Source organism: Plodia interpunctella, chromosome 18 (assembly GCF_027563975.2).
Source record: "Plodia interpunctella isolate USDA-ARS_2022_Savannah chromosome 18, ilPloInte3.2, whole genome shotgun sequence".
Taxonomy (NCBI): Eukaryota; Metazoa; Arthropoda; class Insecta; order Lepidoptera; family Pyralidae; genus Plodia; species Plodia interpunctella.
Window position 1 is genome coordinate 5,282,213 of NC_071311.1, and position 21,431 is coordinate 5,303,643.

At 38.2% G+C, this 21,431-nt stretch overlaps 2 protein-coding genes across 7 annotated transcripts in view; one reads left to right on the forward strand and one right to left on the reverse strand.

The window, feature by feature from the left end:
• The window catches only part of Dscam4 (Down syndrome cell adhesion molecule 4), a 149,656-nt gene that overhangs the window by 9,726 nt on the left and 118,499 nt on the right, over positions 1-21,431 (forward strand). The gene's annotated exons all lie outside the window — the stretch shown is intronic.
• LOC128677804 (uncharacterized) lies at positions 8,021-12,555 on the reverse strand. Its single transcript, XM_064436541.1, has 2 exons — positions 11,805-12,555; positions 8,021-11,099 (listed from the first exon to the last, which is right to left on the reverse strand). Exons 1-2 carry the CDS (start codon positions 12,107-12,109, stop codon positions 8,738-8,740), a joined length of 2,667 nt encoding a protein of 888 aa, XP_064292611.1. The 5' UTR covers positions 12,110-12,555; the 3' UTR covers positions 8,021-8,737.

Consider the following 21,431-nt stretch of genomic DNA (forward strand, 5'->3'; position numbering starts at 1 on the left):
CAATGTAAAAATCGCATCGCTCGCATTTTGAAAATCTCCACCCAAATAAGCTCATTTTGTAATATTATGCCCTAATCAATATAATAGCTGAATAAATATAAAAAATACTGTATACCACATAATATTGTGGTGGTTATTAGTATTCCATTATCATCCATATGGAGTCCTGCGGAAACAAATGAGGTATTCACAGCTATGTTAAGTGCTTTTAAATTTAGATTTAATATCACAATCTACTTAATATTTAGTATTGCGTATATTAATTCACAAAAAGCAACATAGATTCTTAAAAAAATATATACCACTGTCCGTTGTAAGTAGGTATGTAATTAAAGTATAAATTTATGTGAATATTGAATTACCTACTCATCTAATGCAACATTTTTCCGGTTCTTTTCTCAGCCGCTGTGTGTCGGAGTCCAGGATCAGGTTTCCTACTATTTCTTCTCCACTTCATACGGTCTTTGGCATCCTTGTTAGTAGTCAGACCATTAGCACGCATACCATCCTTGATAACAACAAGCTATCACTTTTTGGGACATTACTACTTCATAAAAATAGGTAGGGTAATATTTTAATTTGATTTAATTTTTATCCAATAGTGGACTTGAAAATTCAAATGTGCGCGCAGGCGTTTTAGCGAGCATTTACATCTCAAGAGCATCTACATCTAGAGCGTTCGCTAGAATGGTCGTAGTTCGAAAAACGGTGAATGCCAACGCAAATTATCCGATTTTATCGTAGCAAGAAAAACGGCAAATGCTTGAAGTTTTGTTACAACTAAAATATCTTTAGTGTCAATCAACAAATCTCACATATAAACGTTGCTACTTAATCATAGAGCATCAAAGCTTCCAGCGCTTCTTACTTTTTACAAGCTGATTTCTTTTGCACTATTAGTTATGTACTCGTAAGTACCTATTTATGTTTGGAATCTTGCAGCTATTTTTCAGCTGAATCGGTTGAAGCAGATATCTTCAACCGATTGAGCTGAAATTTTGTACACATGTTTAGTTTAGATGACAATGCATTATTATGTGGTAACTCCTCAAAAGTTTACTGTCATTTTCGTAAAAAGCATAAACTTTCCTCGTCGCGCGATGTAACAGAGCAAATATTATGGCATCGCTTTTGCAAATTATATTCAAGAGACATTGCTTATCTCCGTCTTATTTGATAAATCGAGGTCGTATATTACGACAACTTGCACCTTAGTAGTACCGATGATAATCTAACGTGAAATTTATGGTCCACGTCGAGTTGTTAATAAGCATGTAAGCCATTATCACCGACGAACTAACCTAGGATTTAGGTAGTCAAGGCACGTTTTAGTTGTTAGTTTCGTTATCTATATTAACTTTTGGATTAGCAAATTATACAGCATAATTACATTAGTTTGGGCGTTACTAATTTCTGTAGTTATAACACCTTAATCTGATTTAGGTACTGACAATTGTTATTAACTTTGTAAACTATACATACATTTATCCACTTTTAAACCACAAGCCTACATAAGGGAGTAACAATACACATTGCAAGTTATATATAACATTTGCATTGTCATTGAAAATGCTACAAGCTTTCGTGGAACAACGATTTAGATTTTTTTAAAATAATTAATTTAAATATAAATAAATTAATCATGCTTCATGAAATTGCTGCTTTTGTGAACCGATGTGACAACATTATATCCAAAGAATCTTATGTAATTCCGAAATGCAGATACAATTCCTGTTCCCTCCGGGCTAATAATGTAGACGTAAGTTATTGTATTAAGCTATATAATTACACCCCGACAATAGACACGCGTAACAAGTGTACGAATCCATGTAATAAGGAGTGTTACATAAATGTTAACAATATCCCGAGGCAGGACCGTTATCTGAACGCTTTTGTACACCTGATGCATTCGTTGTTTTGATAAAGTTAACATACTCTTAGCGATATCCAAATTAGTGTTTTTTTTCTATGTACTAAGTATATTGGATATCATCACTCCAATAAAATCAAGTTATTTATTCAGAAATAGGTACATCTCAGTACATCTTCGACGTACTTATTTTTGTTAAATCTAACTTACACCTGTATAAAACATTGAGCGATGTTAACAGTGTAGTCACTCGTAATAGGCATAAACTTTGTATGAACAGATTCCGACTTAAAAAGGTTAGGCGGTCTTTCGTGGGTCAAAGTGTTAAATTGTTCAATAAACTCCCTGTAGAGGCTATTAACTTGCCAATGCCAAAATTTAAATCATATATTAAAAATGCTTTAATGGCTAATGCTTATTACACGATTAGCGACTATTTAAATGATAAAAAACCTTGGACCCTTCCTAAAACTTCCACCTCTCACACTTGATTTTAATTTTTTTTTATTTTTTATTATTATTTATATATTTTCTTGACATGTTTATTACATATATTTTGACATTTATTGTAAAACATATACGTGATTTGTGATCTCCAAGTGTCTGAAAGTAACATAGGTATCTATTATGTTAGATTATGGAGATCGAATATGTCATGCACATTCAAATGGTCAAACCGGTAGCGGCATCGTGGATCGGGTCGGGAGGTTCCCTCTATTGTGGTTGAGCTTCGCGATGTCACTCTGTCACAATGTCACTCACGCGTCAACTCGTGAACGGGTGCTGCCGGGGGAACTGGTCAGCTCGATCTTTTATTAAAAGTTTTTTTTTGTTTGGTTAATTATACATATATATATAAGTATATATATATTTTCCTTTCATCAGCACTTGATCACAATCATAATATGTTTCAGTATACCTTTTGACCATGTACTTTATTATGTACTTAATGTTATATTACTGATAAAAAATTATAACAAAAAAATTATACATAAATTTATATATAAAAAATGGTAAGCCCTTCTGGCATAATAGGGACCAACACTGTTTGAATGAGTTTCTTTCGGCATTTCTTCTCAGCAGTGGTCGTTCCGAAATGCTAGTAGTTTGTAGCTTAGTATCATTTAATTTAGATTATGACGTGAAAAAGTGCCTGTGAAGGCCTAATTTCTGAATAAATGATTTGATTTTGATTTTTGATTTTGATAGACCTTCACAGGCACTTTTTCACGCAAAATGCTGTATTATATGTAATTTCTCAAAAGCTACAAACTACTGGCAACTCTTTAGTTTTGACAATTAAAATTCGATCACACTTTTTTCAAATAAAGTACATCCATCAAGTTTAATTTATTTAATTGCTTTAAAATTTAATTGAATTTATCTCTTTCCAAATTCTATCAATTCAAACATACACGATTGGTCTAATTTTGTCTCCAAAGATTTGTATGTAGGTACAGTCGGGGTCAGGTAAAAACTTAACCCCTAATGTAACTTACTACCAAAAGGTTGTCTACCCCGACCATTAAAAAAAATACAGGGCATTTTCTTTAAAGTAGGCAGTGGAAAAAGTCTTAAAAAATATCCTTAGAAAGGATACAGGCGAAACCCTATCTATTGTTAATAAAAGTATAAATTGATACAAAACAAAGTTGAGTATATAGAATTTCTATGTAGAATATTTCTTTGAGGCTAATTTAAAATCTACTAGATTTGGTTGGTCTAACTTTTTGCCTCTTTAGAGCGTCAAAACAAGTTCAAAGCTTCAAAGGGTATAATTTAAATGTAATTTATAGATTAAAGCGGCACTAAGCAAACTTTCGATAACTTAAATAAGTTCAGTGTTTATTTATCTTTTATACCTAAGTAGTAGGTATATTATATTTCAAACTTCTCTGCATATACTACCTTATAAATTCTTATACATTAAAATAGGAATTAATATAACATTTAATTATTTTAAGTTTACTTATAAACGATTTCGTTTTAAATTTAATTTCGTTTTTAGTCATATTTGTGTTATTTGTATACAAGCATTATATAATTTTCAAAAAAGGTTTGCTTTTTCCTCTCTTCTATTGAAATTTGGTTTCATTCTGAAAACACCTTTTGTTCTGCAGTCCGAGAAATTAATTGTGTACACAAGAATAATATCATAAACAGTACTGTTGTTATTATTAATAAATTATAAATGTCGGTACAAATATAGCTCGTAAATAATATTTTTTTAAACCATAGGAATTGCACTGGATAAGAAAGGAAAAACTTAAAAGCAGCGCTGTAATTATCATTATCATTATCCATCTTGAATTGGTTAGTACATCTATAGTTACCTAGTTATGAATCAAAAACTGCAGCGACCAAATAATTTTCTCCATGATTGAAAAAAAGATCTACCTAAATTTTGCCGCGGTTCGTATCGCGTAATACTGTAATTCAGAACGTCAGGTGCAGGCCTTTAACAACTCCGGACGATTAACCCATTTGAGGGCTAAACCTACTAACGACCAGTGTAAAGGACCATCAACATTACTGCAAGAACCAACATTTTATATGGAAGCTGAGACGAGCGAGAGCTCCAAGTAAAATGGTGGAATTCTCTCAAATGGAATGTTTGTGCTGATACTTGAAGATTATTGATATTACACTCAAATAGGTATTCGGATATCAAACGATGTTGTGTAAGCGACGACATGTGTCAATTAATATTTGATAATATAAAATTGGGTAAGACTTGAATTCTGTATTTTTTAAATAAAAAGATAATATCAAAAATTTCCATGTTGTAGATATTTACTTTTTACATCTTAATGTAGGCTATAAGTTTTTATATTTTATAAACTATAGTAAATGACTTTCTCCAAGTGTCTCAAAGGTAAACTGGCAGACAATGCTTAGAATTCAGTTGTAGGTACCTATTGTATCATCAAATGTAAGTACCTATTTTGAAATAATGGCAAGGTAATTTCGTTTTACTTGATACTGCTCTTATTATACGACAAATAAATATAGTGCTTACATCAATAACGGCAGGACAAACTTTTGTGGATATCCCTTAGCTGGCTGAGTAATAATCCGCGTCTGGCTCGCCTGACCCTTGTCAAGTCGAGTACAACGGGTGTGACAAGTTGCCCCGTGTTTAGAAGGGAAGCTATGTTTGCTAATGCAGACCTTGTACACCTGCGAAAAGGTTATTCATTGAAATAACGGACATCAGGAAATATTTACCTAATTGAGAAGACTCGCACTTCCCAATAGAACATGTAACTAAAATACTTTCCAATATGTATTACAGTAGAAATAACAAAACCGTGCGAAGCGGACAAGAAAAAGTAGACAAGCGCGGTGATTAGAAAGAAACTTGATGTTAGTCGAACTAGATTTAGTTGTTTTTAATGAAAATTTAAATACTTATTTAATTACATTTTATGTGACGTGATTGAATTATTCCTATAAATGTAAACGTTAACTTCAAATGCCTAATCAGGGTCTTACATTCTGTCAGCTTCAAAACACGTGGTGTAATTTAAGAGGACTTAAAAGCCTAACAGACGCATAGAATGGTGCCTTTGTATACGTTTATTTTAACAGCTATATTAACATGTCAAACGTTTTCGAAGTGTGCGGAAAAAGGGCTTGCATCTATTCCCATCAAATATTTACTTCGCGTACAACACGGGTCTGACATTTTTCTCCCATTCAAATCGTCAATAATGAATGCTTCCAGCGACAGCCGACAGACGCCGGGGCGGTACACTAGCGAGGCAGTTCAAACACTTAATTTGTTTGAATACAGCCCGTATTGCGAGACGATAAAGGCTAACGAAACATCACTGTTTAGTGAAATTCGTAGTAGGTATAGCAATGTGTTCAGCTTTATGTGTATTGTATTAAGTCGTATCGAATTCGGTTTCCTGGTAAACATCAATTATTCTGGGGTTCATTTGTGAATTTACGTAATTGTGTGTTCGTTTTATGTGTATTAGAATGACGCCCTACGTTACTATTGTATGGCGGTGTTTATTTTGATGAAAGAGATCTATTTTGTTGTTTGCAAACATGACGAAACAACGCACACGTATTATATTATTTTTCTATTATAAATTGATCATATAATGTGTTAGAAATGAAAGATTAGTGGACTTAGGTAGGTACAACAGCGTTTATTATCGTACAATGAGGAGCCTTGACACTTTACAATCACGGAACATTTATCTTAGCACACACGACTGTTACAAGACGAACGACGACATAGACTGACTTGAGAGCGGGCGCGGGAAGCGGGAACGCGTGATGCTATCAACGGACTATAGCGACTGCGAGCGCCAATCACGATCGAGGACCGCGAACATTACCAAATAAGGCGCGTTATTTGCGCGTGTCCCAGTATAGTAAAAGCATACGCATTGCCGTCAGCCCACAGTATAAATTAATGCAGGGAACGACTTATGTATCGGTAACATCTCTCCCGCCGTGTGAACGCAGTAAACATATAGGCAGTATTCAGCTACCGATACATGTAATCCCGTTGATGACAAGTTAATACTTAAGTGGTCCTTACTTAGCTAACTGGTACAAGTTATAGCTCGGTGTACAAGGAAATATACAATAAATGCTAACATTTACAATGACGTACACAAAACATATAAGTATTCTAACGAACACAATGATTTACACATGAACATAATTTCAATGAATAAAATTATTTACACAGGAACATAATTCCAATGAATACAATGACTTACACAGGAACATAATTCCAATGAATACAATGACGCGCTGTACCGTAATATAAGCTTATCGATTGTAAGGAATAATTTGACAATAATCGTGACAAGCCCACGACAAAACGCGTCATGTATACAACAACTATTACAGTTCAACAACTAGTATAGTTATAGGCAGATTAAACAAATTATGAATATAACTAATAAAGTTCAATGATAACTTGAATTATTACATTGAAGTTATAGACTAAATGAATTACAAATCTGACTTTTGGAGAATTATACAAACAACGCAGCTTAACATTCTACTGGCAATATAACTAAACGCTTAGTCGGGCGACGCATTAGGCCATTCTTAGTTTTGACGTCTACGACTCGTATTACTCCGTCCGCGCCTGGATAGACCTGCTCCACCCTTCCCTTCGGCCATACGTTTCGTGGTAACGTGGAGTCCACTATGACGACCACATCGCCTACTTTTACCGCCTCGCCGTGACCATGCGGCTCCCGCCGATGATGAAGGAGAGGTAGGACTTCCCGCACCCAGCGCTGCCAGAATAGATCAGCCAATCGTTGAGCAGCTTTCCAATGCGACCGTCCAAGCTCGTCTACCTTGGTAAATGCGCCCGGTGATGGAACTTTTGAAGGACCCCCTAATAGGAAGTGGTTAGGGGTTAAGGCGGTGTCGTCTTCCGGTGCGACCGACACGTGTGACAGTGGTCGAGAATTAATCGTATGTTCGACTTCGGTAAGTAGAGTGTGGAGGACGTCTTCGTGAGGGTGACGTTCGTGCAATGTAGCCGTCAGTGCGGTTTTAACTGAACGCACTAACCGTTCCCAAGCTCCGCCCATGAACGGTGCACCTGGAGGAATGTAGTGCCAGTTTATTTGTCGAATGTCCGCTTCTTGTTTCATAGAGGTTAGGGCTGCCTTTCGTAGTTCAGCATCAGCTCCGTGGAAGTTAGAACCATTGTCACTCCATACAGTGTCGGGGCAACCACGTCTAGCCATCATACGACGTAGTGCGAGCACAGCAGCATCAGCAGAGAGTGACGACGCTATTTCTAAATGAACTGCCCTTGTCGTCAAGCAGGTAAATAAGGCAACGTAGCGCTTCTCATGGTGTCTCGCTATGGTGACTGAAAGCGGCCCGAAATAATCCAATCCTGTTTGTGTGAATGGACGCTGATGATGGGTGAGGCGACACGGTGGCAGGTTCCCCGTCAGCGGTTCAGGAGGCGTGGCACGGCGCAGTCTGCAGGGCTGGCATCGTCTGATGACTGCTCTTACTGTGGGTCTAATGCGTAGCATCCAAAATCTTTGGCGTATCTCATTTGTAACGCATTCGACGCCGCTATGATGTAACTTTCGGTGGATCCAGTTTATATACAGTCGACTGTAGGCTGTAGGTGTAACTCTGCTGGGGACAGAGTTTCCTCGTTGATATCAGTCGCGGCGGCAGTTCGAGAGCGTAACCTCATTACGCCATTTTGGTCCGTAGTCAAGGATAGATGTCGAAGGCGACTGTCAGTAGATAGTCTCCTCCCGCCGGTGATGTCACGTAGCTCCGACGAAAAGCAGTCTTCCTGAAGGGCGCGTGTCCATATGAGTTCAGCGCGGCGCGTGTAAAAGGCTGCGAGGGGCACGTAGGTGCGGGAGGCGCTAGCATTGCTGTGGTTGCGCTGTGGAGTCGTTCTTGCGCTAGCGCGGGATGACCGGGGTTGGACGCCTGTCCAGTCAGGGTCCTCAGATGGAGTGCAGCGAGTGCGTTTTCTACGCATGGCGGTGACGGTGTGGGTTTTGCAGCGATCGATGAATTGCAGTATGCGTGCGGTTGATCTGATTAGATGGATCCAGGATGAGAATCTCGACACATCGGGTAGGGCATCTTTGAGTTGCGGGCGAATGGTGGTCGCAGCCACACGTTCTTCGCCAGTTTCTGTGGAATGGAGCGGGTCCTTGTCGTGCGGCCAGAATTTTTCTTCTATGTATAGAAATTCCGGGCCTCGAAACCAACGATGTGCAGCTGTGAAGTCGGTCTGTACGCGACGAGTAGCGTCGTCGGCGACGTTGTCAGCTGTGGGCACCCATCTCCACTCCGAGGTCGTTGTGGTCTCTTCCAGTTCGGCCACGCGGTGCGCTACGAAGGGTTTGAATGAACGCGAGCCCGCGCGCAGCCACGACAACACGGTGCGCGAGTCAGTCCACAGCACGCGACGATCCGGGCGACGCGAGTGATGAAGCTCGACGGCGTGCGCTGCCGACCACCCAGAACAGCTGCCTGTAATTCAAGTCTAGGTATAGAAACAATCTTAATGGGGGCCACACGTGCCTTTGCTGCCGCGAGCGAGACCTGTACCTCGCCTTTGTCGTTTACTGACCGCCAATAAGCCGCAGCGGCGTAGGCGACTTCGCTCGCGTCAACAAAAACGTGCAGCTCAAGTGTCTCTGCTGAACTAAATAATGGGTAACATCGGGGTAGTGCTACATCCTTTAAACCTTGTAAAGAAATTAACCAAGTCTGCCAAACTTGTTCTAATTTAAATGGTAAGGGGTCATCCCACCCAACGTTACTGCGCCAAGCCTCTTGTAATATTTGTTTGCCTTGGATGGTAACTGGCGTTACAAGGCCTAAAGGATCATAGAGAGACATAACTTCTTTCAACAATTGACGTTTAGTAATACTATTGTTGAAGGAAAATTTAGATAAATTAAAACCCAGGGTGTCGTCGGCTATTCGCCAAACGAGCCCCAATATTTTTTCTTCTTCATTGATGTTGACATTAGGAGTCATGGGCTCTACTGCGAGACCGGCGATGGCGTTGCTGTCATTCGATGCCCACTTCTGCAGCACGAAGTTGCCTCGACGGTGTACAGCATCCACTGCCTGAGCCACACGGTTCGCCTCAGCCGCGGTGTCAAAACTCTGTAAATAGTCATCCATATAGTGATTGTTTATTATAGGATCTACAGCTTCGGGAAATTCTTCTTGATGTAACAGAGCATTATGGTTCTTCACATAGATTGCAGTGCTAGGTGACGAAGTGGCACCGAAGAGAAGAGATGTCATTCTGTACTCCATGGGTGCGTGGTCTGTCTCGTCACGCCATAGAAAACGTAAAGCGTCTCTATCGCTCACTCTTATTTTTATGCGGAGGAACATGTCCTTTATGTCAGCGGCTACTGCAACTGGTTTCTGTCTAAACCGCATAAGGACACCTAGTAAAGATTGTAACAGATCGGGGCCAGTTAATAAATAATCATTAAGGCAAACACCATCGGTACGTGCGGCTGCATCTTTAACTATACGAACTTTACCGGGTTTTGAGGGGTTCACTACCGGAAAATGAGGCAGATACCAGGTGTTGCCAACAGGCGGCGCTGTCGGGGCGAGTTCGGCGTATTTATTTTCAAACAGAGAATGCATTTGTTCTTTGTATTTCTGACTCAACGCTGGATTTTTCTTAAGTCGTTTTTCTACGCCCTGTAATCTACCGAGCACAGCCTGATAATTATTAGGGAAAGGCTTACCTTCTTCTTTCCATAGTAGACCTGTTTCATAGCCACCCTCGGTTAGCGCTTTGGTTGTTTTCTGCAATATTTGCAATGCGCGGATTTCAGGGTCAGCTTGAGGTCGGCGCGGCTCTACTCCCAATGACTCCAAATCGTAGTGCTCCTTTATTAATTGTTCAAGGGCTTCGTCTTTCATATGTGCATGGCTGCAATGAAAACGCTCTTGCAGCATGTAGCCACCGCGACCGTAGGGACATACTCTTTTTTGTCCGTGTAACACCCAGCCGAGAGGTGTGTGCGACGCCACTGGCTGTTCTAGCTTACCACGTCGTACCTCAGATGCAATGAGCAGGGACCAATTGTCTTGTCCTATTAGTATAAGTGGTTCCGCTGTTGCATAGACAAGTTGGTCACTAATGTCTTGTAGATGTTCACAATGAGCTAGGGCTTCGGTTGGCACAGACTGGGGGGAAATGTTCAAACTATCTATGGTACGTGCCTCGATATTAATTTTATTATTTGTGTACTTACCTTTAATGGAGAACTTTACTCGCTGGGAGCTAACAGCGTCGATGTGCGCTCCTGCTATGGCCTCTATGACAAAAGGTGCTGCTGGCCCAGCGACACCAATCTTGTCTGCCAGACTTGATGTCAGCAATGTAATGGTGGACCCGTCATCTAATAAGGCATAAGTATCTATCTCACCATGTGGTCCCGATAATTGAACTGGTAAAACTTTGAGGTAGGTTTGCACCGAACGCAGTGCTCCCGCCGCTGCTGTAGTCGCGTTGCTACACGACTCGAAGACAGTCGCTTGACCTCCGGCTCTGTTGCTTTGCGTTCGCTGTCGTGGTGCCGCCACGCCGTTGTCACTCTTCATTGGCTGCGCTGCGTCGTCGTGCAGCAGCTTGTGGTGGTAGTACTCGCAGCCTTGCGCTTCGCACTTCTTCCCTTTGCATCTGTGATTCCATGTCCGTTTGCCAAGGCATCTAAAACATAATTTGTTTTTACGAGCTGCCTCCCACCTTTCTGAAGCGGTTATGGATATAAATTTAGGGCATGCCGGGGTATAATGGCTTGAGGCGTTGCATATAGGGCACATGTTGACTTTTGTGTTTGTGGTGCCACAGTGATGGCGCTTGCAGTCCTTTCGCTCTTCGACTATCTCACATTTGGCATGCCTAGAATTGAGATCAGCCTCTCTGTCTAAGAAACGAGCAATGACAAGCAGCCTAGGTTCAGATGCATCCGCCAAAGCCTCAAAATCATACCACCTATGTCGTAAAACTGTCGTTAATTTATCGCATACAATGTTAGTAATTTCTGGGTTATGTAAGTACTCGATTTTATTTAGTGCCTTTATAGTAGATATAATATTATTTACTTTAGAAGCAAAAATACAGACTTCCCTTGGACTATCTACCAACTTTGGTAAGTGGCGTAATTTTTCCAGTTCGTTTGTAACCAAAGCGTGTGGTCGGCCGAAACGTGCTTCTAGCCTTTCCACAATTTCTAGCGCTTCAATACCTCCTACAAATAAACCCTTTACCGATTCCAAAGCTACTCCCTTTAGGCACTTGCGAAGCCGGGCCTTATTTTCCGCCTCCGTAAAGGCGGACTGTGACTCGACAAATGCACTTTTAAAATATAACCAGTCACCAGTATTTCCATTAAAGTAAGGTAAGTCAGCATACCTGTGAGTCGCGGGTGCGGGGCGAACCCCGCGAACTACCTCTAATAAAGCCGCCGTTAGGTCTCTCAACGGCTGGCTGGTGTCGTTTGGCTGTGGTACTCCCGCCGTCGTGGTGGCGTGCGACCCATTGGACGCAGTTGTGACGGGAGCGACGGGTGCCGAAGTGCCACCGGGCGGCAGTGCTGCGGCCGTGTCGTGCAGCGTTTCATCTTGAGTGCCGCCGCTAGTGACTATAGGTCGGGGTGACTCCGTGATGGACGATGGCTCCTCGAGTGGTTCCCTCGCCGTGCTTCTTGTTCCCACCATTGTGATGAAACGAGTTCACTGGTAGGTATCCTGACTGAGGCACGCGGAACGCGACGCGGTTGCACTTTAATATTAACTGTCCGACTCGAATGGACCAGATGTTAGAAATGAAAGATTAGTGGACTTAGGTAGGTACAACAGCGTTTATTATCGTACAATGAGGAGCCTTGACACTTTACAATCACGGAACATTTATCTTAGCACACACGACTGTTACAAGACGAACGACGACATAGACTGACTTGAGAGCGGGCGCGGGAAGCGGGAACGCGTGATGCTATCAACGGACTATAGCGACTGCGAGCGCCAATCACGATCGAGGACCGCGAACATTACCAAATAAGGCGCGTTATTTGCGCGTGTCCCAGTATAGTAAAAGCATACGCATTGCCGCCAGCCCACAGTATAAATTAATGCAGGGAACGACTTATGTATCGGTAACATAATGTATTGTATATATTGTATATGTACATATTGTATAATTGTTAATATTAGGTCCTTACATATGAAATTGGTGTTTGGTATAGGAGGAACATAAAGTCGAATATTTTTTAATATAATATATTTATTTAATCAAAGTAAGAACCATTATTATCTATGCACTTTTGCCATCTCATAGGTAGTTCATTGATCCCTTTACTAAAAAAACCATTCGGACGGGAATCAATAAAATCTTAGAAGGCGGTTTGGACTTTGAGTTGAAATGTTTCCCTTGGAAGAAGTTATCCAAATTACGAAAAAAAATGGTAATCTGTTGGAACAGGGTTCGTGGAGTACGGTCCCCGGGGTACGATGTCTAAGACATTCCAGTTGAAGCTCCTCTAATTTGGTAGCCGTCTGTTGTGCAGTCTGTGGTCTAGCGTTGTCGTGAAGCAGCAATGGCGTGGAGCGATTGACCAGCCTCGGTTATTTAGGAGCTAACGTTTCCATCATAGTTTGCAATTGCTGACAATAGACATCTGCCGTAATTGTCTAGCCAGATTTGAGAAAACTATAATGAACGTCACCGGCACTAGTCCACCGAACGCTTACAAGTAACTTTTTTGGGTCAATTTTCGCTTGGGGCAGGATTTGGCTGGCTGGCCAGGGTCCAGCCATTGCGATGAGCATTTCTGATTATCGTAGAGAATCCACTTTTCATCATAGGTAATGATTTGATTTAAAAACCCTTCATTAAGTAATGTAGCACAGCATCGACACGCGTTTGCCGGTTTGCTTCACTCAATTCGTGAGGAAAAGAAACTTGAAAGGTTTCAAGTTCTTAATCTTCCCAATTTGTTTCAAGTGGATTAAAATAGTTTTATCACTAACATCGAAGCCTGAAACTAACTCGGACGTGGTTTGCGATGGAACCGATTCCACAATAGCCTTCAAATTCTTCATTATCAACTAGGGACTCTGGCCGTCCACGGAGCTTGTTCTACAGGTCGAAATTTCCAGAACGAAAACGTTGGAACCCAAAACGCACTGTGATTTCTTTTGCGACACGACCGCCATACACATCATTAACCCTTCGAGCCGTTTCCGCAGCACTGGTGCCACGGTGGAACTCGTACTCGTAAATAACGCGTAATATTTCACAAGTTTTCCATTTTGTAAACTGAGTGACGCAAACAGAAATACCAGAAGAAAAAAAAAACAAATAAATGACGGTTAACGAAACACAAACATGTGTAAATAGCTGTATAAATTTGAATTTAGAATTCCTAATCAAAGAGGAGAAATTTATGATTAAAGTTGCCTGTACAACAAAATGCCCATTTCATATGTAAGGATCTAATAATATAAAATGTGAATAACACAGTATGTACAGTCGGGGGCAGATAAACCTAACCCACTGTTGTAATTAGTTAGGTAGGTAATTAAGTTTTACTGATTATGATAAAAGGTAACACTGGTAGTACTTTTACTTTTTAGGTAGGTACTGGTAGTACTTTTGTTACTTTTACAGATTATGATAAATACACATTTCCAAATGCTGAAGAGTGAAAAAACAACAAACCAACTAACTTTTGCATTTAAATGATATTAGTTGGGATGTTTCCTTCGAAAGTGCGAGATTTCATAAAAGTGCATTGAAAATACAAACTCTGCTTTATTACTGCCCTCTGCTTCATCCGATTATCCCATTTCATATAAGATGCTCAACGCGCGCTTGAATCACAATGTACTATTACATATATGTAAAACATGTCACAACATCATGTAGGTAAAGAAACCTCTTCTCTACCTCTAGTTGATGATTTATCAGATATAGTATGAAATTGAGAAGGTAAAAAGCACCCAATTGATATTGAACAGGAAGTCGTCGCGTTCCTTGAGACAAAATGACACGATGTTCAATATCAAATGTATGGACTTATGCGTCTGTATTCTGTATAGTTGCTTTCATCTACAACGCCACCAATGCCGTATCGCAACGCGAACTTCGTGGAAGAAGAAGAATAGCTAGCTACCAAATAGCTAAAAACATAATATTGTATACGTACAATACACCACCGTTGCAAGTGCCGTAACGAGCTACGTGCTCTCGCATCGCCTGCGTTTATTACTTGCATTTTTCCGAGCCGGAGGCGCTGTCTTATGTAACTATTGTTTTTTCTTTCGGTACTAACTTAAATTAGCAGTAATTGTATTCTTGGGCCTCCATTTGATTGGAACTAATGTACGTACCTGTTTCACTAACTTATAAGCGCAGTTTTGCGCTTATAAGTTAGTGAAACAGGTACGTTATTATACATTTCAGCGATTTTCCGGGTTTTTTCTTTGTCAGATTCCAGAGTCAGCTTTCTTACTTTTTCCTCGTAAATTCCCACCAGTTTTAGCATATAACTAGTTCATTTTCACAATCGTTGTCTCAGCCAAAACAAGCTCAAACTAGTTATCAAATTACCTATTCAGTTAAATCTGTATTTATTATTGAAGATAAATACAGACTTGAAATTTCCTATGTGAATTTCAGGATTTAGGATAGTCAATAACACTGGGAAGTGGCAAACTGTGCAGCTTTATTATCTCACTTTATACATCCCAACTATTATATTCTATCCGCTATGTCTACCCAGTAATGCACAAACGTGATACTGTATGTATATAATTATCTATTTAATCTTCGTCACATTAAACTGTACTATATGCCTCAATCTCTCATATGAAATGTTATATAATTTTAATACAATTTTCGCAGTGACAGGCAAATGCGGCTGGCACTGCTTTCAACTGGATCTTGGCAGAAATCCCCGCTTTGCCAACCCCGCTCTCACAACTACCTGTCAACCGTGTGTGCTACATTGCGGCCTTTACCTACATTTTATTGAATGTTAGACTCAGAAAGATTTAAATTCAAATAAACATCTAAAGTGTTGTGCTGTGTCGCTCCAATGCCGGAGCGCCCTCATGGAAAACAATCGAAAATCACGGCACATGTGCGCGGTTTTAGAGTGCGCGTGTAGTTACATTAGAAAAAATATTAAAGAAATATTAATTAATGATAGCAAACGATAATACCTCTAATGTCCGAGTGCTTAAAATATCTATAATTTACGGCTAATATTTGAGAATACTTTTCTATGTTTTCTCGGTGTCGTACTCTATATTGAGTTGTGTAAAAAATGCGAATCTGTGTTTTATTTTCTCAAAACATCAACGACAAATGGATTGAATGTGATGTAATAAATTAATGGGTGTATTTCTAAATACATTCAGTAACCATCCCACACAGCAACTACATACATTAAACAATTAAATATTAATTTAAAATCTACTTAAGAAGTATACTTGGAAATGAGGTTTTAAGATGTCACGAATAAAATGAATTAAATAAATCAGGAAAGATCGAATAGTATTTTGAACACTTTTGGAATTATAGTTCTGTAAAAAGTATTGAATCTTAGTTGCTCTAATGAGATTCTCGCTTGACGTTTTTGTTTTTCATACGTCTTAGTCAACTTACCACAAAGCGACGAATTAAAGAAGTTTGGATGAAAACAGTTGTTTACAAAAGTCGGGAGTCTTCTGGGCATCAAGTTTGTTAATTTTGTCAACTTTTGACGTAGTTTGTTTTGTTCAGGGAGTTTTCGAGTAACGTGTCATCGCCAAGAGACTGGCAAAGAAAGCTGTGCTACAACTACGAATATTAAATTGTTTTTTTACTTATCTATAGTCGCCAATTACTTTATAAAATTATTTGAAAGGGTATAGGGTATAGGGTATAGGGTTATATTTATCTCGAAATTCGGACGGGAGACTTATGGCAATTTTTTTAATTATAAAAGCGAAATACACTCATTTACACACTCATGCTCAGATGAGCACAATACGCATTTTTGGAGGGAAGATCTACGCAGTCGAAGTCGCGGGCACAACCTATTATATTAATATGTTCTGCCTATTTTGTCACATTTTTCACGATATAGTTGCGTTTTTAATCAGGGCAACATTGACGAACAGGTTTTTGGCGCGTTTCCAAGTTCCTGTAGCCACAAAAATATTCATTTTTTAGGTTATTCACCTAGATGGCTGAACTTTTAAATTTTCATGTCATGTCATCATCATAGCTATTTAATTATCTTCACTGTTGGAGCATTGACTTTCCCTTAAGGAACTCGAAATAATACTTTTTTGGTCGGATTGATGCCCGACCATCGCGAAACTTACTTAACCGCCACTATCACAGGTCAAGCGATAACCGCTGAGCTGTTGCATCTTGATAACCACCTTTGCAGTATGCTTTAACTATTATACTAACAATAATAATGTAGGAACAGCTGGTTATTTTCGGCTATTTATCTTAAGTTTCACAAAGACGAGCATCTATCATTTTTAAAAACAAATATTACCAAAAATGTATCAGTTAAACGTACAGCATATAGGGCAATACCATCAACTGCAAGTTAAGTTATACTGTATAGACGTTACACGGCGACTATAAAGGCGAATTTTCCATAAGTGTATATAGTATAATTTTACAACAGTACCAGCGGAAACCGCAATACATTGCCGTGAGCTGAGAAATGGCTGCGCTTACTGCACCGCCACCGCATTCTAAACATATTTTACTGAAATGCAACCAATTCCAACGGGAAAAATTATGACGAGGAATTTCGACGCGGAAACCTGTTTTATTGGAAAATTTCATATTTATAAGCGCCGAAAAGAATACCTGCAACGGTATAATCAGTCACCTTTCTATAGCTATAATCAATTAACGGTATAATCAATCACCTTTCTAAGCTATTTCTATATATATCTTGTATTAAGTTTCTTGAAATTTATAAATTACTGAAGGTTTCTTTAATTGCAGCAATTATCTGAGACAGATAATTTCTGCAATTAAAGAAACCATCCTTCTTTTCAAAAATTTCAAAATTGCCTTTTAGGCAAATAATACGCAAATATTTTAAAAATAGAAATAAAGCCACATGACATAAGACCGTCAAAACTCAAAACCATAGAAATGTCAAAAATGCGTTTTGTTTTTACATTCCACATTCTAATTAGACTCCTGCGCCAAATGGCGCGTAAAACAATTATTTTTAAACCTATTAACGCGACCCTGTTAGCCCCATTAATTGATTTTCAAATGCCATCAAAGGGAAGAGAATATAAAATATGGAGAGTACAAAAATTATACTACCTACTAATGTACAGTTAGAGACAGTTAAACCAGACCCTCCACTGGGAAGTTAGTTTGTTAGGTTAGGTATTCTATTTATTTGCCCCGGGCTGTACTATAGAGTATCAATAACAGTATGAATAGTCATCGCCATAGAAATCGACGTGACTCAAATGTAGTCGAATATTTAGTAATGTAAATTAATCTGTGAATATAAAATAAAAATATTTTAACTTTGTAATTGAAAATTATTAATTTATTAGTATTCAAATTTCACCGAAATCTGTCCTGTATGATTTGGGATGATTGAGTAATAAATATGCTTATACTCTCTTACCTCATTCTAGCTACGGAAGTAGTCGTTTACTTCTGTAGTTTTTTCCTTAATTCATTAGTTATCCTTGTACTGTACATACTCCACATTTTCATATAATTTGAAAATTACTTAATATACAAAAATAAACACTCACGTAAACGAGTAATCTTTGTACATCCTCCATATTTTGCATTAGAAGTTCATACGTACACCAGCAAGTAATGATCGCAGGCGTGACTGGCGCCAACACAGCCTGCATGTGTACACATATAGCTGGATATTAATGAGGCAATCGACGCTCGGACCGACGGAACCCGATCACATTAGGGACCAAATCGACGATCCATTATACGCACAAATATCCTCTGTATTCGTATTAACTTTTATGGGGCCCTTCGTATATTACGATAGTCTGCTATTTTGACTTAACGACTTTTACGAAAGCTGTTGTAATAGTTAAGTATTGATACGGAAATCGATGCGAAATCAAATACTACATTGACATCGGAAAAGTGATGTGATATTACTAATAGACACCGAAAAAATTCTTTGAATGAATAAATTATTGTCTCTGTCTGTCTGTATGTTTGTTTGCGCATCACGCAAAAACTACTGGATAGAATTTGATGCGGTTTAGTAGTAGGTTTCATCGCGATACGTTGCTTAGAACCCGAGATATTGACAAAAATAATTTAGCCGCGGGCAAAAGCTAGTAAGCAATAAGGCTATGATTTTTATAAGTGACGATGGGTGCTAACTACGTATGGGCTGTATATTCCGGACAGAAAATTTACTTACTAAGTGGTAATATAATTACGAGATGATTACAAAATGTTATCATGACGTGGTGTAAATCCATTCTTTATAACCCCAAAAGAAACTTTTTGTGGTCATTTGTGTCACAACTTCTCCTGAAATTAGTTCCGTCAATCGGAATACCGCACACAAATGGCCGGAAATTATTTTCCTCGTGTGTATTTTTTGTAAATGACAGCCATTATCACTTTTGGGGACATGCGTCTACGGGGATCTATATGGGGCAAATGTGTGTAGCCAGAGAGGAAAGTTTACAGCTAGCGACGAAACCTCGTGATGGCCGTTTGGGGTGATGTCGCCTAATGTAATCTCGAAAGGACGTGCTAATGTTACCTAAGCTATTTATATTCTACCGGAATATACTATAGATTTTTACGTATTTAAGTACTGCTGCCGGAGGTTATTGTTGGGACGCTGATATGTTGTATATTGAACATATTGATATGATACATAAAAAAAGTAAAGAACGAAAGTCATGCGTTAAAATGTTTAAGGGATACCATATACTAAATGGGGTTATCATATAAAGCTTAATATGAACTTTCTTATATTACACTGTTATATTGTATAAATAAATAAATATCTCATGCAGGCACGCAGCTTGACGCTCAAGTCCTGAATTTTATCATCACAAACTATCATTCTTCTGACCATTGTCACATTATTGTAGGATTTATATACGTTATAACTTTTTGTCGTTAAAATATATACAAAAATGATATTTTCTATTTATATATAATATTAATAAAGTTAGAAGCGCTTCTATAACTTAATTAAAAGAACGGAGTGGCTCCTGCGATGCCAACCTGACAACCTATTGAGGTCGTCTTTGACCCCGTCACGGCAGGAGATTCAATTTAACACGATTCTATCGATGCAAATTAAATAACTGATGGCCTAGACATCAAATAACATAGATTTGATACAAATTTGTTTATTTCACAGAATTAGTTTTGAGAATTTGTTATTTTAATACAATATTTGGATTTGCATAATTTTTCCTACTGCGAACTGCTAAGATTTGGAATTTTTGCCCCGTATTTCAGATCTCCGTATTCCCCGTATTTCAATATTTACCTAGTCCTACAATTTAAGGATCTTCAAGGCAAGGCATGAGCTTGCATGTAACACCCTAGACCTCATTTTTGCTCCCCATCTGGCTAGATTAAGGTCAAACGCACTCAATTTATTGATTAAAAAAAAAACAAAATAGTTTATCTCGCCTGCAAAAATTTAGTTTTATATATTTACAACATACAAGTTTTGTTAGCAGTAGCAATTTGAAACGGAATATGTAGGTTACATATAATGTAACTTGAATACTTGATACAATGCTTGTCTGCTAGTAGGAATAAATCAAACTAACGAGAAGATAAATTTTAGAAAGTAAATTTTATTCGAAAATGTATAGATTAGTTTCTGCACTGGACTCTGGCTACTATAGGTATATTATTTCTAAAGTGGCTAGAAAGTCATCTCTCCGGCTACCTTCAGAAGGAATATAAAACAATAAGAGTGATTGATCTACCTATCAATCATTGAGTTAGTATCCCATACAGAAAGAAAAGTATATCTGACACAAAGCTCGAACATACTTTGGACTAACTCAATTTAGATTCAGACATAGATAGAGGTATTTAGTTATTTTTTCAATTAATAAGAAAAATACTGTTGTCGTTATTTTCATTTTACATAAATGTAATAAATACAGCCACATAGAAACGCATCCATGTAAGGATGCGTTTCTATGTCGCTGTATTTATGTTCTAGTTCATGGCGCAAAATCTGTACTATATTTATTTTGATTATATGTTTATTTCTCACATTCCTTGTAACTTCTAAGTTTCTACATAAACGTGTTATTTCTGTGACAGGAGCTTTATTTCTTGTGTATGTTGTTTTAATTACGTTGAGGAAACATGAACACAGGGGAGTAATCGCAAATGTAAAAGTTTTGCAACGATGTTTGTTTACACCACTGAATTAATTACGCAAAAGACATAGACATTTTGCATATGAATGACTACATTATCATGTAATTTATTTATCTTTGTTGTGCATATACTTTTCCAGTTTATTTGTATACTTAACACTTAGATCAATGACCGTCTTTGATCGTAATCGGATAAAGATAATTTGAATAAAAATTCAACTCATATATGCAGGTGCAATCAATTCCATTTATAAGTATTAGCAATTTTAGAAATGTAATTACAATTATTAAAAATATATTATATACTTGGTGAAAGTATTTTTACTCGTAATTTTAATACTTTGTCCACTTCAATATTGTTTATTTCAATTCGTTTATTTCGTGAACACAGGTTACATAATAGGTTTAAATAGGCTTCTTTCATGACTTATAAAAAAATCTGTATTAGAATCAAACATTATTAAGTAAATTACCATATCATTGTCACATTATCTATTATCAATTAATAGATGAATGTGTAAAAGAGATGTTTTTACTAAATAATTTATGTGTCACAGTTAAGCAAATCAATTAGACAAGGAATATAGAGAAAGGACCAAAAGTTTGGATGCGCGGAAGAAAAATAATACGAAACAAAAATTAT

What these genes read in the sequence shown, in the direction of transcription:
- LOC128677804 (XM_064436541.1), bottom strand. Translation starts at nt 12,109, where the DNA reads ATGGTGGGAACAAGAAGCACGGCGAGGGAACCACTCGAGGAGCCATCG. An exon ending in CCCGCACCCGCGACTCACAG is followed by an intron (nt 11,100 to 11,804) that starts GTATGCTGACTT and finishes ATTATGTTTTAG; the next exon opens with ATGCCTTGGCAAACGGACAT.